This window comes from Callithrix jacchus, chromosome 5 (assembly GCF_049354715.1).
Source record: "Callithrix jacchus isolate 240 chromosome 5, calJac240_pri, whole genome shotgun sequence".
Taxonomy (NCBI): domain Eukaryota; kingdom Metazoa; phylum Chordata; class Mammalia; order Primates; family Cebidae; genus Callithrix; species Callithrix jacchus.
Window position 1 is genome coordinate 143468139 of NC_133506.1, and position 18005 is coordinate 143486143.

The 18005-nt window shown below is 47.4% G+C and overlaps 1 protein-coding gene across 11 annotated transcripts in view; it reads right to left on the bottom strand.

Annotated features, from left to right (window-relative positions):
• SPATA13 (spermatogenesis associated 13) overlaps positions 1-18005 on the bottom strand; it is a 326284-nt gene that overhangs the window by 5864 nt on the left and 302415 nt on the right. For all 11 annotated transcript variants that reach the window (XM_035302346.3, XM_078375182.1, XM_078375178.1 and 8 more), the window contains 8 exons: positions 16939-17075; positions 14710-14889; positions 14152-14337; positions 11927-12106; positions 10248-10480; positions 6544-6673; positions 3676-4048; positions 1194-1268 (listed from right to left, as the gene is read on the bottom strand). In XM_035302346.3, the coding sequence (XP_035158237.3) occupies positions 1194-1268; positions 3676-4048; positions 6544-6673; positions 10248-10480; positions 11927-12106; positions 14152-14337; positions 14710-14889; positions 16939-17075 (1494 nt within the window). The remainder of the gene's footprint in view (positions 1-1193; positions 1269-3675; positions 4049-6543; positions 6674-10247; positions 10481-11926; positions 12107-14151; positions 14338-14709; positions 14890-16938; positions 17076-18005) is intronic.

An 18005-nucleotide genomic window follows, 5' to 3' on the forward strand; every position in this document is an offset into this window, starting at 1 on the left:
AGTGAAAATTTAAAAAAATTAATAACATGGGATTTTCTGCCTTAAAGTTATTTGAAACTTAGTGGGTAAAAGAAATTCTGCATTTGCAGGGCGGAAACAGAGGAGTGCTAAGTGTGGAATGAGTTCTTCCTGGCTCTTTAGTAGTCGGTGGCCTATTGCAGTTCTGGGATTCACTGTCTTTGTTTTTGCACTTGCAGTCAGGAAAATACCAAAAGAGATACATTTCGTAGGGCAAACCTCCATCCTGTATTTTTTTTGTAAGACAGAGTCTTGCTCTGCTGCCAGGCTGGAGTACAGTGGTGCGACCTCGGCTCACTGCAACCCCTGCCTCCTTCAAGTGATTCTCCTGCCTCAGCTTCCCAAGTAGCTGGAACTACAGGCACACGCCAGAACACCCAGGTAATTTTTTGTTTTGTTTTGTATTTTTAGTAGAGATGGAACGCCTGGCCAGTAAATCCCTTTTAAAGTAGAAAGATGCCTGGAATAAAATTTCTAAGAATGCAGCGCATATTTTTTGGGAAAAATATCCTTATTATTGAATTCCTGTTGGGCCAGATCATCTGCATTACCTGTAGTGTGGACAAAACTTAGTGCATCAGAACCCGTGGGTATGTGGCCTTGGCATCAGCATTTTGAATAGCTGCCTGGGAATTCTAACGTGCATGGAGGTTAGGGAATCACTGCCCTAAATCAGCTCACGTGTCTTTTTTTGTCTAACTCCTTGCCCGATGTACCGAACCTTGACGTCTTTTTCTAACTTAAACGAGACTGTCTCCAGCCTACAGCTGACAAACAGTTTGGGGTTTGAGATTTTGTTCTCTCGTGCCCAAAAGATGCAAGAGTCGTTGGTTTGCCTCAGACTGGTGATGTGTGTGACCTGGTGGCTCACAGCATTAGCCCTCCAGGAAGGGGAGCCAAGGGCCCCCAGGCAGGCAAGGAGGCCCACCATCCTCTGGCAGCACTTCTGAAGGTTTCCTATGCCCACATTCCAATGGGAGCAAACACTGATGCACATTCAAGACCAAACGCAGGCCACCTTCACCTGCCTCTGTTCTGGACCTGCCCTTTTGAGTTCTAACTCCTACTGTCCCCCTTGCTCCAAGCTGGTCACAGGCTGACAACTTGGAGTATATTCCCCATTTTCATGAGAATACTGAGAGGCATTAAGGAGACAAAGCCTTCCCATAACTTACCTTTTGACTTTCCATGTCCTGCCTTTTGAGCATTTAACATGGCAAGTTTCTTCTGGTTTTCTGAAATTTCCATTCCTGCATTTAGAAATAAATGTGACATATATTCAGAACACGTGGATATGTTTCAGAGCAAAACCTGCATCACATTCCATATTAGCACTGAGGTTACCCGCATAACCTGAGACAGCTTGAAGATCGGAAAAGGGGAGGTCCTAAGGATTATCACCAAGGTGGCCATGTGATTGTCCTGCAAATTGTTCAGACAGTTTGGATAGTGAAATTGGGGGGTGCTCATGACGATGCAGAATGTGTGTGTGAAGTCTGATACTCCTGGGCCAATGTTCACACAGGGTCATCCCAACTATAACCCTAAATGATGAGGCCCCGGGAGGAAAGGAGAGGAAAGGGTCCCGGGACCTGTTCGCCCACGCACTATGAGAGCTTTGCACATTAGAAGTTCCACCCTGAACAAAGGTACCATGTGAGTAGTGGGAACCAGATTCTATACCCCGGCAGTGTCAGTGTGTTCTGAGCCTTCCCTCACTGTAAAGTTCCAGAGCATGTGACCGTGTCTGTGTGCAGCTCGTGAACTGGGTGAAACAAGAGTCCCTGCAAATGAATAAGAAGAGGCAACCCTTATCCTGACAGGACATGGGGAAGAAGGAAGGAAGGACAGAGCTGAGTGGCCAGGGCTGGGTGCTGGGGCCCTGCCTTCTCCTACAGGAAGCCTTCCTCCTGGAGGCACGTAATTGCCCCAGCTTGGCACAGCTGACCCGGGCCCTGTGTCTGTGACTCACACTGCCTGACCTGCTCCTGAGGCTCCCTTTCTGCCTCTGCCCACTCCACTCCCCTGGCTGTGACTCCTTCACATGCCCACCATCTGTCTTGGACTGTCCTGACATCCAGCACGTGGAGCATCACATGGCAAAAGGCTTCATGTCAGGCCCCTCCTTTCCTTTCTATTGAGAGGCACCACTGCAACTGTGTAGGATGCCCCCCTCCCCCATAAATAGTGCCATCTTCGGGAATCCAAACACTCTGACTTACAGATGACTTCAGGGCCTGCACTAGACAACATCATATGATGAGTAAAACTAAGATTTTGTGGCTCTGCATTTTAGTAACTGTCATCTGCAAATGAATTCTGGGCATGAGAGAGTGATTAGCCCTGTTCCAATGGGGCCCTAGAGTCTGCACCACTTATCTATGGCCGTTGCTGGGAATCAGATTTCCTCTTAGTCTAAAGGACACCCTGACACTTGGTGTAAGGGGCTGCCTATGATGTGGGGAGTTCTGTATCTTGGAGTGGCCCAAGTCCAGACCAGCGCCCACCCATTGAGAGTTTCCAACTAGATGGATCCCAGCTTCTGCTTTAGCCTGACCAACTTGTAAATCCCTCCAACTCTACTACAGAATCTCTGAAAACCTCCTATGGGTAAGACCCAATTCCATATCCAAGCTTAGAGCCAGTGGCTGGGAAGGACAGAAAAAGCACGTCCTGGTTTTCAGTTCTGCCATCCTCATGGCAGTGGGCAAGGGGGGGAGGGGTGTATCCATCCTGGACCACGGCTTTTGAGGGCTGGGCTCACTTGGGCTGCAGAGATGAATATCCTCCACTGTGACACCCTGACTTCCATTCAACAGATTGTGCTCAAAACCCTAAACAGCTTGGGAGGCACTGAAACGGGGTCCAGAGACTGTGGGTGCTGCCATCATTAATGCCAGGCATAGGCGGCTTGGGTTTCATGGGGCCACACGGGACTTTCAGGTCAACAGAAGGTAGGAAGACAAACCAAAGAAGTATGAATGTAACACTGGGGGTGAACGATCATTGCTTTAACTGCAATGGATGGCATGGCATCCTGAGTTTCATAGGAGAGATGGGGAGTGTGCAGGCGGGCTGCTGGGTGTGGATCCACTGTGGCAGTGAGGCACAATGAAGGTACTGCACAGGCACAGCCAAAGGGGAGGCCGAGGCCTCCAGAATCATGTGATACTTCTGATGGCCTGAGTGATGGTCACCATAGCAGGGCTCCATCTCTGGGGTCACAATGAGCTGGTTTTATTTATTATTTATTCTTCATACCCTGCATGTGGCATCCAAAGTGCTCGATTTAAATGTTATGTGGCCACAGTGCCAGAGTGGGCCAGTTCCATTGGCCTTAATTTTCTCACCTATAAAGTGGGTATAACAACAGTAACCACTTCGTAGGGATTCAATGAGACAATCTCTATAAACGGGCCACAGAATGTCTGGCACAAGATAAATACTGAATAAATGTTGCCTGTAGTAACTACATCTGACATGGTCTGTCTCGTAAGCACATTCAGAGGTAGTCAGGGTTTGCACATCCCGTCTTTTCCCCATCATGGGATTCAGCTCTGAGGGAGAAGGCTGGGCAGAGCAGGCCCGTGGGGCTGGAGAAGGAAGCTATTCCAGCAGGCAGAGGCAAAGGCGCCTGCAGGGCCAAGGGCTGCTCACCCAACTCCTGGTCCTCCTGCACCCGCCTCCTTTCATCTGCACAGGCCTGCAGCCATCTCGCCTTGTCTTCTTGTTTTTTGGCACAAAACAAATGAACCTCATCTGTGGTCCTGCTGACAAGCTTGAAGGCATTTTTCACGCTGAGGTTGCAGTCCTTGTCGCGCCCGTCCTCCAGGTCCACGAGCTCCATGTCATCCATGTCCAGCCGGCCCTTGTAGTACAGCATGTCCCTGCGCAGCAGGTCCTTCTTGCAGGACACCAGCTGGTGGTCAAACAGGAAGAACGTCCGCTGCTGGCTCTTGCCCTGCTTAGTGATTTTGGTCAGTTCCCCAGAATGAATCAATTCTGAGCTTCGGTCTAAGATATCCAGTCCCTGGAAGGATGAAAACACACCTTAAGATCTTCCAATTCTAGCACAGCTGTAGTCCTAGCCACTTAGAAAGCCAAGGTGGGAGGATCGTTTGAGGACAGGACTTTGAGACCAGCCTCAGCAAACATAGCAAGACCCCATCTCTACGTAAAATTTTACGTAGACCCCAACTCTACGTAAAATTTTAAAAATTATTCGGGCATGGTGGCACACGCCTGTAGTCTTAGCTACACAGGAGGCCGAGGGAGGGAGGACGTCCTGGGCCCAGGAGTGTGAGGCTGCATTGAGTGGTGATCATGCCAGTACACTCCAGCCTCAGGGGCACAGCAAGACCTTTCTCTTAAAAAACAAAACAAATCAAAACCAAAAAAAAGACCAAACTCCAAATTCTAATTCCTTGGGTCGAAGAGACTCCGGACACACAATGCTTCTCAGATTTTCTAGTTACCTGAGACTGCCCACCACCTGTCCCCATCATAAGTGGGCAGGGCCTCACAGGTTATTTATTAATCAACCTGGGTTTATTGGTCTCCTGGTGCCTGAAATTTCTTCCTTTCCTTTTTTTCCTACTCACTAGGAAAATGTGATGGTGCCTCTGTGTTAGCTGAGGGATCTTCCTTGCCTGAAGCCTCTGGTAAGAAGCATGCCGAATTAATGGAACCCACTCATCTGAAACAGCAGCTGACCCAAACAGGCCTCCGAGAGTGAGAGTACACTAGGCTTATACGTAACGGAGTGTTCATGTAGGGCACACAGGACCGTGATTGTGGAGCTGACATTTGTGTTGATGTACGGCAGCTCCCTGGAATTGCAACTTGTTTAGGATCGTAGAAACAAAAGGCCCGATGGTAACTTGTCAGTAAGAAATTAACTTCTGACAAATTATCCCCTAAACGTCAGTGTCCAAAATCAGAGAGAACCCACCCCTTACAATATTTAGATGAAATCTAATCCAGTGTTACTTTATGGTATTTGGTATGACACCGGCCCTCGTTATATAAGATTGGATTCTCCCTTAATCTCACTCATACACAATATTTTTTGGAGCCAAAAGAGCCTGACTCCAAAACAGTTCTACTTACTTGCTCAGAGCAATTCTGTGCCCTAGATTCTTCACTTATGAAATAAGAGAGTTGGACTCAATGTTCTCTGAGATCCTGCCCAAACGCCAGAAGCCTGTAAGGCCCTTGAAATGTACGTGTTTCTCTCTAATTTTCACCACCTATAACCTACTTCAGTTAACAACCTAACTTCTTGCTCCAGACTTTCTCAATGCTGTGGACAGTGAGTTCTGACCAATTAAATAATAGATGTAAAAATCAATGTGGCTTGGTCTAAAAAAAACAGCCTGAATGGCATCTGCTTGTCATTCTTGATAATGGCAGTAGAGCTCAGTGGTCACCAGCATGGACTTGGAAGCCAGGGTGCCTGCCTGGGTTTGAATCCACCTCTGCTACTCTTGAGCTGTGTGGTCTTGGGCAAGTTATTTAACCTTTCTGTGCTTCAGTTTTCCCATCTGTTAAATGGGTATAATATCGGTGCTTACTTCATAGGATTGTGGAGAGGTTAAATGAGTTCATATATGTACAAATGGCTCAGACCAGTGCCAGCCAAAAATGTGGTAAACACATACAGGTGCTAGCTATTATCACTGTTGTTTTTATAAATAAATAGAGAGAGAGAGAGAGAGAGAGATTCGCTGGACCATTATTATAGGCATTGTATTTGTACTGTCTTCTCTTTGAGACGGAGTCTTGCTGTCACCCAGGCTAGAGTGGAGTGGTGTGATCATGGCTCACTGCAGCCTCAACCTCCTAGGTTCAAGTGATCCTTCCAACTCAGCCTCCTGAGTAGTCAGGACTTCAGGTGTATGCCACCATGCCCAGCTGAATTTTTTATCTTTTTTGTAAAGATAGGGTCTTGGCATGTTGCCTAGGCTAGTCTCAAACTCCTGGGCTCATGTTATTCTCACACTTTGGCCTCCCAAAGTGTTGGGATTACAGGTGTGAGCTGCTGTGACTGGCCTATACTGTCTCATAAAATGCTCCTCAAAGCCTATGAGGTAGCTGATATTTTCTTCCACGACTGATAAGATAAAAAAAATTTATCTGGCCCAGATTGTATAGGATTCACATGTGAGCAGGGACTCCAGAGTCCCCCATACTTCCACTATATTATGTGGCTGCATCTGAATTGTCCTCTACTATTCCCATGGAGCTCCCTCTATCAGGAGAGACAGAGGCTTAGCAAAAAATTAACTGCAGACATTCTTCAGATTTTACTTCCTATAGGCATCGGTTATAAAGTGGTTGATTGTTAAATTCAACAATACAGCTCAAAATACATTTACCATGAATGGTATACATACCATTAAAGCCAAGAATACAAGGTACTGATCATAGATTTCATAGTGTGTCTGTACCAGATCAAAGGTGCAGGAGTCACCTTTCATGAGTCACCCCAGTAGCATGGGGTGATGCGGGGTATTTCCCACTTACCTCCCAGCCCACGATGGACACCTGCCAGCGAGCTATCTTGTCGATGCTCTCCAGCTTGCGCTTGCGCTCATTGATCAGACAAGCCACATTCTTCATGGCCTCATATGCTGCCTTGATGTTGCTATAATCACTGCAAGATGCGAGGTTCATATTAATCACATGGCATGCATCTTACAAATGTGGACTGGCAAGATAACTCATGGGGGCGCTTCTTCCTATACGACTGGAACAGACAAGCTGGCATTTACATCACAGCCACTGCTTCCCTTTTTCTTGTTCCCCCATGAATAGACTACAGTCTGCATAGGTTAAGGGAGCTGACCCAATGCATTTCAGAATTCTTTGGAATAAAAATGTTTTCACTCATTTCCCAGAAATCGCAATGAATGATGGTAAATGCCACAGTAAATAAGTTGTAGTCATGGTGACAATGGGCAACTTTCATTAATACAGAAAGGACATCTCTCTTATGGCTTTGATTCTCATACAACTACTCTTGTTACATAAAGCACTTTAAAAATCACTAACCATTTCCAAGGGTGACGATTTGCTCTGAGTCTCATCTTTTATGCTGCTTGGGAAAGGAGAGGAGAGGACAGGAGTCTGAAGTGGTGCATTACGGAATGCTAGCATGGCATTTGCCTCACCAACACATCTTCCTTTCTGGTGCTTTCCATCCGCCACAGTCACGCCAAGCTAAAACGCTCTCCCCAGCGGGCCCCTACTCCCAAGCCCACTAAAATTGTAGGCACAGGAAGAGCAGAAACTACAGTTCCAGTCTAGGCTGGCACAGAGCATGTCCAGTATCTGCAAGCTTCACATTCAGGTTTTGCTCAGCGTTAATAATGGGGGGCTGGGGAGACCAACCATCCAGCTAATGAGCTGCATTTTCCACTTTCCCCTGGCAACTTAGAGGACAGACAGGGCCACTGCACCGCAGCCAGAATGAATGAGAATCCTTCTGCACAACCATGGTAAAGCCTTGAGAGCAGATTCTATTGTCTATTTACCAAACACAATTCAACTCAGCTCCCGGGAAGTCCCCAGATGCTGCCCACACTAAGCAGACCTGCTGTCTTCAGAGAGGCCCATTCACACTCAGAAGTGGGGCAGAGAGCAGGAGCAAGAATGACACCAGGGGCTGCCAAAATCATGGACACAGAGCCCCCAAAGAGGCCTCCAGCAATGAAGAAAGGGTGCAAATTAAGTTTTTCTGGACAAAACTGAGCTGTAATGATTTTTTTAAAAGACTTTTTGCTTTGTTTTACTTAAGACAAGGAAATGGACTTTTTGTCATGTCGACTAATTTTTATTTTGAAAATGCCAAAACTGCAAATGCTCTTGGTGAAAAATGCCCTTGAAGGAGAAAAAGTAACAACTGAGGAGTGAGGCGTGGGCTTCTGGACCCAGCTTTCCCGTCTCAGACAGTACGACGCTGCCTGCCCACATCTTTCAGGAAGTCTGTGCTTCTAATTCTCTTACTTATCGTCTCTGGCTCTGGGCTCCTCATCTTGCCATCAAGACATGTTCTTAAAAATGTCTTCAAAAACTTGTAAAAGATATTTAGAACTAAAATATATTTTTTTCTTCAATTTTGTGGCTTTCTTGACTTCCCTGTTTTTTTTCCACTGAACTTTTCTCCCATTCAAGTACTAACCAGGCCCGACCCTGCTTAGCTTCCGAGATCAGACGAGATCGGGCGCGTTCAGGGTGGTATGGCCGTAGACTCCACTGAACTTTTCTGATTTCTCCATCAGAATAAGAAAAACATATTTAGCTCTCTCTCCTTTTCTCTATCTCAATGAACTGCTCTCTCTAATTCCTTTAGTCCTAACTTTTTAAGTTAACACCCATATCTAGAGTCTATTGTTCTGTGACCTGCTCTCATTCTTATTCTTTACTTTCCAATCTACCAATCTAATTATAAGAAGGCTCCATTCTTTTTTTTTTTTTGAGACAAAGTCCCACTCTGGCTAGAATGCAGGCTAGAATGCAGTGTCTCGATCTCGGCTTACTGCAATCTCCGCCTCTGGGGTTCAAGTGATTCTCGTGCCTCAGCCTCCCAAGTAGCTAGGATTACAGGCACCCACCACCACATCTGGCTAATTTTTGTGTTTTAGTAGAGACAGGGTTTTACCATGTTGGCCAGGCTGGTCTCAAACTCCTGACCTCAGGTAATCCACCCGTCTCGGCCTCCCAAAGTGCTGGGATTAGAGGTGTGAGCCACTGCGCCGGCCAGAAGCTTCCCTTTACAAGTCTGTCTCTTCACAGGAGTTCAGAAGCAGAGAGGACAAAAGAATAATGACTCATTCTCCACTCCCTGCAGGGAGAAATTTAGCTGCTGAAACTGTTAACTGTTGTGGTTTGCCACACAAATTTCCTCCTAGTACAATCCCTTCCCTCTTCCTCTTCCCATTAGGACCCTGAGATGACCCGCTGCAGGTACAGGTAAAGACTTTGTCAGGGGCATGGACCTTGGTTCGATTCTCATCTAAAACGGTCAGCTTTAGCCTAGACCCTTGCACCCCTGTGTGGCCTAGCTTGGAGCCTGGCATATAGGAGCTGCTCTATGACTGTCTGTCCCTGCTGGCCAGGTGAGAACTCAGCAATTAGCCAAGCACTGCTAGCCTGAGGCACCAGACAGGTGGGCTGCACTGTGGGGACACTTTCCCATGGCATGGAAAATGGGCATGCACATTCCAGTGCTGAATCGGTGACATGCTTAATGTATAACCACACAAAAGCGTCTATGCACATGTGAAATGACAGCTGGCTATTAAGGAAACAAAGGATAACTTTGGCTCCCCCAGAAGAGATCGTATGGCTAGAGAACAAGGGCCTGAGAAGAACCCAGAAATAACCGCGGCGGATAGCAAAGACGGAGAGCGTGTGTATTGTGTTGCTTGTTGTTCAGGAGAAGCTGAGATTCAAACAACACAAGTGTTGTGGTAAGAAGAGCTTGGTTAGGTGCCGAGGAAGCTCGAAGGGAGATGCAACATTCAGGTACGCATAGAAGGAAGACCTGTGCTCCCAAGAGGAGGGAACGGGGCGAAGAGCAGGGAGTCGGCACCCCGGTGGGGAAGGAGCAGCTCAGGGCCCAGCGGGCACCCAGAGCCCTGGTCTTCTCAGCAGCCCTGTACAGACTCCCACCCCTGACAGTCCACACTCTTTATAGTTCAAGTGCCTTCACCCTTCTATGTTGCTAAGTAGAGATTGCTTAGCAACAACTAACTTTAGGTAAGTCAAAATAACATAATGTTTCTGCCATAAAGAATCCTTCTCTGAGCTGAGCTGCTGTGTGTCATGGGTACAGGAGAGAACGAAAGTCGTGGCTTTCCATTCACACTGGTTTGTTTCCCTCAGAAATGGTCTTTACTAATCACTGAGGACTCAAAGCCACGTTTATAAAATACAGGTAAGCAATATAAGGAGTAACAACACAACAGAAGTCCCCGTGTGCTCGCGGCACAGCTCAAGAAGGATGCTCATGTCTTCACAGCTCTCGGAGTGGACGTTCTGGAGCCTCTCCAATCACTGTTTCAGGAGTTAATTGCACACAGGCTCAACAATCTGAAAACTGCTCCCATGGAGCTCCCAGTTTGTTAAGATTGACACTGACGCCCACCTATCACTGCTTGGGTTAAGAGCTGCCTACAGGAAGCAGCAGCAGCCCCTCACCTGCGCCCCTTGCCCATGCCCCTCACCTGTGTTCCTGCGTGGTATACTTGAGCAGCTCGGCCAGCTGCAGCGGGTATTTGCAGATCTTCTGCACCGGTGTGAGCAGGAACCCGTCGATGGCGATGTCGATCATCTGCTGCAGCAGGCGGCAGGCTTCGAAGAAGTGTCTGTACTTGCCCTGCTTCATGAGGTTGGCGAGCTCCAGGCAGGCACCCGGGTGGTTATTACAGTACTCGGAATAGATGGCAAAGCCCTCTTGCTGGGAAGAAAAAGGACAGCTTCGTCAGCTTCTGGGGTGGCTCTGGGCCATGACAACGACAGCAGCATCCCAACCCTCTCTAAGGGATACTCCTAGAAAGGAGGGAGATGGACTTCTGCAAGGACGGGGCATGACATCTGCTGGTGGCCAAGCTACCCTGCCGGGGTTTCCAAAAGTGTACTGGGCCAGCAGGAAGGGGCGCTTCAGCAGGCTCCTGAGGGGGTTGAGGGCGAGGCTGCCCTAGGACTCTGCAGCCTGGTCTCCTTCCAGCCTGCCTTGCACTCACCCTGGAAGGTGGGGAGCAGGGGGAGCGGGGCCTCTAACGTCCCCCTCCCACAAATTCTTTCAACTCAACTAAAACCATGCAGGTAGCTTTAATGGCTGCTTATTTGTGGTTTGCAACTAGTCCTGTCAGGTTTTCCTCAAAAAACACACCTCTCTTCCCATTTCCCTGCTGTCACCATGGCTGGGCCTGCCACGGCCCCCTCCTTGGTGGCAGCAATACTCCCCCATCCTCACTGTGAGACTCACCTTCCTAGGGCCATCATGTGGCCTCCAGCCTGGCCTGAGCTGACTCCTGCAGGAACCTTCTGCATGGGGCCACACAAGGAGGCCTGTGACAATGTCCCAAATATGCCCAGGTCACCCATGGGGCCCAACCTCCAACTGACTTACCACAAAAACATTATGCCCAGCCACTTAAAATCTTTCTGCCCCAGAGGACTCTAGACAGCTACTGAGCCCAGCACCCAGGAAGTGAAGGAGGTGGTGAGGCTGCCACTGTTATTATTACTACTCTTACTGTCCCCTTGCTATTTGGGCTGGAACTAAAATCTTCCTCTGAAATCCTTTAGCAGTAAGTAACAGTCGGTCTAAGTTAAAAAGGGATAAATGGCTGTTATTATCACAGGAAGGTTCCAAGACAGTTACAATATACAAGCCCGGGTGCTGGAGCCACATGCCTGGGTCTGCCTTCTCAGCTGCCTCTTACTGCTGTGTGGCCCTGGGTTCCTTACTCACTGGGCCTTAGTTTCTCATCTAGGAAGTGGGAGAGATAATCATATCTACCTCACAGCAATAAACAAGCCAATAAAAGAAAACCCTGAAAACAGTGCCTGAAACGTAATTCACACTTACTGGATATTATTAGGAAGGACTCCATAGTTCTTACAGCATAATCCTTAGAAATTTTTAAAAAGGAATTACTCCAAATGTAACCCCCTAATTCCAGATTACATAAAAGGAATTTGATAAAATGAATTTGGGACATTCGGACAAGATTAACTAATAGATTTAGTTTATGTGATAACCATGTCAGATAGAGACATCTCCTTTATGGAAGGTTCATCTAGCCAACAATAAAACAATAGAGACTCCTGTATTTAGTGGACATGCATTTCCAAATCATGTAACCAGAAGTTATGAATAACGAAGTAGGTGACGCACATGTTGAAGAAAGCACGATCCTATTTCACTTAAGTGAGGTTCCTCTTTGTTGTACTGTTTCTCAAGGTCTTTCAGAAACCTCCTTTGGAATTTGTAAATATCTTCAATGTTTCCAAAAATAGTGGCTAGCTGCGCAACAGTGAACATTGCTGTGTGCTTGCGGCACTGGCGGATATATCCCTGCAAAACACAGAAGCAATCGCTTTTATTTGAAATCCAAATAAATTATTTGAATAGTATGTCAGCCCAGAGCCATGATCTTGGAATGAATTTTAATTAAAGAAAATTATTTTAACCTCTATGGGTCTCTGATGAGGTCATCGTACTTCGGTGACTGCGATCTGCCATAGGTGTTAAGTAAGAGGTGTTAAAAGAAGAAGAGAGCAAAAAGGCTCATGTGGTTGGATTTAGGATCCAATGTTTCCAGAAACAAGTTTCAAATACCAAAGCTCAAAAATTAGTGTCGTCACATGCTTTTTCAAACTTTTAAGAAAATCATTCTCCCATCCGTAATTCCATTTCACAGCCCAGGAGACTTGTCAAATGCAGAATGTCATGCTTGCTGAACAGCTCACACAGCTCTGTGCACAGTCTGTCAGGGCACAGAGCCAAAAATCTCTTCCCCACCAGCATTGCCTAGCCACGGACAGCACCAATCTGTAGATCTTTAATCTGAGGCCTGCACTAATTAATAATCTATGTGCAACACCATGGCTATACTATGGCTTCAGAGGAGCTAGTGGGATAAGAGGAAAAGGCAGTACATACATGCAACAGCTAACTCACAGAGTTATCACGTCATTCAATAGAATGAACTGAGCATAGAGTAAAATAGCATAGACTAGTTGGTATGAATTTTAACAGGAAAAGAATATAATGTAATAGTTCAGAGGAGGACAGGTTCTGGGGCAGACTGCCTGGGTTTAAATCCAACCCCACCACTTCTCTGTGTCTTGGTTTCCCTATCTGCAGTGGGGACTAACAGGACCGGCCCAGTGAGAATGCTGTGTTAGCTGCGTTAATCCAGGTAAGGGTGCCAACCAGTCAATGCTCGATCATCACGAGCAGCTCCTGTCATTTCCCTAAACGGCACTGCAGAACTGCTTCTTTCGCCACATACTCAAACAGAACGAGATGGCTGGCTCACAGAAGCTCAACACTGGCATGTCCACGCGGCTGGCTAATCCAATTAGAGGACACACATTCTCTGACTTCAACCTGTCTTCAGCACTGATTGGTCAGCGTTGAATTGATAGTGCAGGCCTCAGCATTCGCAGCTACGAAGGCCGCAGTGGGCAGACAGGGTGAACAGCAGTGTGGCGTGATGCTCGTACATGATCCACAGAAGCACAAAATCACGGGAGGACAAAACCCTTCCAGGTGCACCTCCACTCCTGGCAAGTTCTCTGAAACCAGGACAAGACTATCAAATAGAATTTGTTGCCAAATAAAATAGCATGACACCAGTATAGAGCCTTGGATATAACCAATATAAATCCAGCATTTTTTCCCTTCTGTGTCTAAATGACTCGGGATCTCATCTGTGAGTCAGTGATGAGATATAGTGGTGTACAGATAGTGACAAACCTTTGACTCTTTGTAAAGTCAAGTGAGGGTTTTGCCTTCTGTGAAAGCCATTCTTTTCAACTAATCTCAGCAACTAGGTCCTGATAGAGAGAGCTGCAGAGTACAATTAAGAGAGGGGCCGGGCACACTGGCTCATGCCTCTAATCCCAGCACTTTGAGAAAGCAAGGCAGGAGGATCACTTGAGTCCAAGAGTTTGTGACCAGCCCTGGCAACATAGTGAAACCCTGTCTGTATATACAATTTAGAAAATTAGCTGGGCGTGGTGGTGCATGCCTGTAGTCCTAGCTACTCAGGAGGCTGAGGAGGGAGGATTGCTTAAAGCTCAGGAGTTTGAGATTGCAGTGAGCTATAATGACACCACTGTACTCCAGTCTGGATGACAGAGCAAGACCCTATCTCTAAGAAAAGCCTTGTCTCTGAAAAGAGACCATAACTCTAAGAAACCTCCACCAACAGCTAGGACAGCCGCAGCACTCAGGCTGAGCAGTACAGACAGCAGGGGCGGAGAAATGAGCAGTGGACAAGTGTGTACATGTGGGAGTCTGATGGGGTGGGGGGTGGAGGTGGGGAGAAAGCCCAGGCACCTCACGCAGCCTCACACTGTGGCCCTCAGTGAGGTCCTGGCCTGGCGTCCCACCTCGCAGATGTCCCTGAGGTGTTTGATGTACACCCGCTCGGTGTCCATGATTTCTCGGATGACGTTGGTCCGCATCTGCTGCTTGTTCTCGAAGTGTCTGTGGCGGCTCTGGCTGGCCTCCTCGTCCTGCTCCTCGCTGGGGGTGCTGCTGGAGTTTTCCGACAGCTCTTCCTGATTCACTCGCAGCTGCAACCCACACACAGGTGACAGGTGACTTGGGGTGGGGGAGGGCGGCATGGAGCAGAGACCTCCCAGGTTCCCACCTTCCCATGACTAGTTGGGAAGGTAGCCTGGCTCTCACCTGAGTCTTGTGACCTCAGCAGGGCCAGGGCTTTGCCAGCAGGCACCAGGACCACAGAGAAACACTGAGCAACTCGCTTGCCTTCCTTAACATTTTTGCTCTGAACCAGCCTAATTTTTTATAAATGCGACTTGCATGTCAGATTCCAAACAATTACAAAAGAACTGCTAACCCTGGATAAAGGGCGAGCTCTGACCTGAAAGGGTCCTCCGGCCCCAACAGATACTTTGGAAAAGCTGCAGGTGCCCCATACTTACTCTGACAAAGCTTGCAGGGAACCAGGCTTCCTTATCTTCGCTGCGGCCCCACCACCAGTCCTTGTTGGAGGCTTCCAAAACCTGGATGACATCCCCAGCTTTGAAGCCCAGTTCCTGGTCGTCCATGGTCACATGGTCCCACAGGGCTTCTGCGCAGACCACATTGCCATCACTGATCAGCTGAAAGGAGACAGTGGGGTGTGCTCAGCACAGACTATGGGGGGGTGGGAGGGGGGTGTGGGTCGGTGAGGGGGCTGCTAGGTGCCTCTCTCTCAGGGAGATGCTGCAGTCCTCTCACTTGGATATGCTGGTGGCATTTGGTCTACAATAACTGTGTGATTGGTTATACACAGAGAACCCAGGAGAACAGACTAAGAAACAACAGGACCTCTCTAAAGAAAGCCCTTAGGCTAGGCACAGTGGCTCATACCTGTAATCCCAGCACTTTGGGAGGCCGAGGTGGGTGGATCACCTGAGGTCAAGAATTTGAGACCAGCCCAACCAAGATGGTGAAACTCTATATCTCTATTAAAAATACCAAATTAGCCAGGTGTGGTGGCACATGCCTGTAATCCCAGCTACTTGGGAGGCTGAGGCAGGAGAATTACTTGAACCTGGGAGGCAGAGGTTGCAGTGGGCTGAGATTACACCACTGCACTCCAGCCTGGGCAATGAGAGCAAAATGCAAGAAAAAAGGGAGGGAGGGAGGGAGGCAGGCAGGTAAGCCCCTTTTTAAAAAAAAGTATAAGTCACTCACTTAGCAGCAGGTCAGTTATCTAGCGAACATAAATTCTGAAATATTTGTTCCAAAAATGGTTTCTGGGCAGCCATACTAGATTGAGCCAAGCCTACTAAAGCTATGCACACATGCTACTGGAAATTCCTCACATCTCCCTCCTGTGTGGATCGCTCACACTTTACTCACAATTCGAGTAAGTTTTGCAGCTTTTTAGTTTACAGCAATTAAAGAGAACATAGCATAATCTTGAGATCATTAACAATTAAAAAGTCAGGAACAGGCTGGGCGCAGTGGCTCATGCCTGTAATCCCAGCACTTTGGGAGGCCGAGACGGGTGGATCACGAGGTCAAGAGATCGAGACCATCCTGGTCAACAAGGTGAAACCCTGTCTCTACTAAAAATATAAAAAAATTAGCTGGGCATGGTGGTGCGCGACTGTAGTCCCAGCTACTCGGGAGGCTGAGGCAGGAGAATTGCTTGAATCCAGGAGGTGGAGGTTGTGGTGAGCCGAGATCGCACCATTGCACTCCAGCCTGGGTAACAAGAGCGAAACTCCGTCTCAAAAAAAAAAAAAAAAGTCAGGAACAGATGTGGCTCCTCCATCCACTGGCTGTAGGAGCAGGTGATTTTGCACATCTCCTTAGCACTCAAGGACACACATCACTGGCGATCTCAGTGGCGAGGCTGACTCTCTGAGGAGTTATGAGCCACATATTCTGCTCAAGAACACCAAAAGCTGGAGGTACCTTCCAGAATGATTTCCGAAAAAAAAGGCTGAAGCTGCAGGGCAGCAGAAGGACCACCAGATTTGCAGGGAGAAATATGTGGGATCTCCAGCTCTGCCATTCGCAGGCAAGTAATTAGACATATTTGGCTCAGAACATTGATGAAAATGTGGCTAACAGCCATAATGTCCGCTTCTTAGATCAGCTGTGAGAATTATATGAGATAAGAGTATTCTTTCATCAGGTGGAAAGCACTGACCGCACACACTGATGGGTGCTGCTCTTTACCTAAAAAGATGAGCTGCCTCTACCCAGAAAGCTTAATCGCATACATTTTCCTGGATGATACTGGAGAATCACAGTGTTGCTATTTATTTATTTTTTAGGTGGAGTCTTGCTCTGTCACCCAGGCTGGAGTGCAGTGGTGCGATCTTGGCTCACTGCAACCTCTGCCTCCCAGGTTCAAGCAATTCTCCATGCCTCAGCCTCCCAAGTAGTTGGGATTACAGGTGCGCACCATCACGCCTACCTAACTTTGTATTTTTAGTAGAGACAGGGTTTCACTATGTTGGCCAGGCTGGTCTTAAATTCCTGACCTCAAATGGTATACCTGCCTCAGCCTCCCAAAGTGAATCACAGTTCTAATCAGAGTTCTAGGTTTTAGGACATGCTTAGTCAAGAACTAGAGAACAAAGTTGGAAGTGGTTGTGGACCCTGAAAATCAGGTATCCCGTATCTGCCACTGTCTCGTGGAATTCCAGTACCTCATTGATGGCCAGCTGCTCCCCGCCAGGCTGCAGGTACCGAGGGCTGGCCTGGCAGAGGTCTTCAAAGCTGAAGTCCTCCTCACTACCATTGTCATCCACTAAGGCAGAGGGCTCAGTACCTCCATCTGAAGAAACTAAAACATACAAAACAAAGGCATGATTTAAAAGACACAGCTAACAAGATTTTTTCATCTGATGAAAAAATTTGGTAACATACTCCCAAGAGAAGGTAATCATCTGTATCTTACTCAGAATAAGAAACTGTTACAAAATGTCTATGATACATTACTCAAAGTTAAGAGCTGCAGTTGAGTGTGAGATTGAGAGGTGGAGGTTAAAGAGTGTATTGCTAATGCAATACCATTTGCAAAGGTTAAGACATCAGGGACTATGTGCAATTTAATTGGAAGCCTGTGCTCCCAAGTGGATATTAACAACATAAACATAGATAACAATGCTGCCAAGCAATGTGCTGGTAAGCCTGAGGAGGTAAAGAACATGAAAAAGATAATCCAATGTTCTGATTCCATCCTTTATCTGCAAGGCAACAGTACTACTAAAACCAACAGGTCCCAATAGCGCCTCGAGTGGAAACGTGCAGCCCTTCTGACTCTCCATCCATTTATGAAAGACTTGGAACTCAGGAGAATGCAGAATTATATAGTACTTTTACCAGAAAAGAGAGAGAAATATCTTTTAAGGATGGTGCAGCTTTGATTGGCCACCCTGGTAATCAGATTTTCTTTCTTGGGACAACGAGCCACACTTGGCAAAGCCAACAGTCTGTCACAGAGCAGTCTCTTCTTTCAGACTCACGGCCTGAGCCATCCTGTGCAAGCTCAGGGATGTCTCCACCACGATTTTTCCCAACGGAATGACTGTCAGGTGCTAGGCACAGAAAGCTACGCAACAGACAACGCTTGTCCTTAAGGGGAGGCAATGAAACCCAAATATTGATGACTCCAGCCAGGAAGCAGGAATATAATAAAGAGAGTCCAAAGCAAGTGGCAAGATTTTAAAGAGAAAGGGAACCTCCCCAGTCAGGAAAAGGCTTCCTAGAAGAG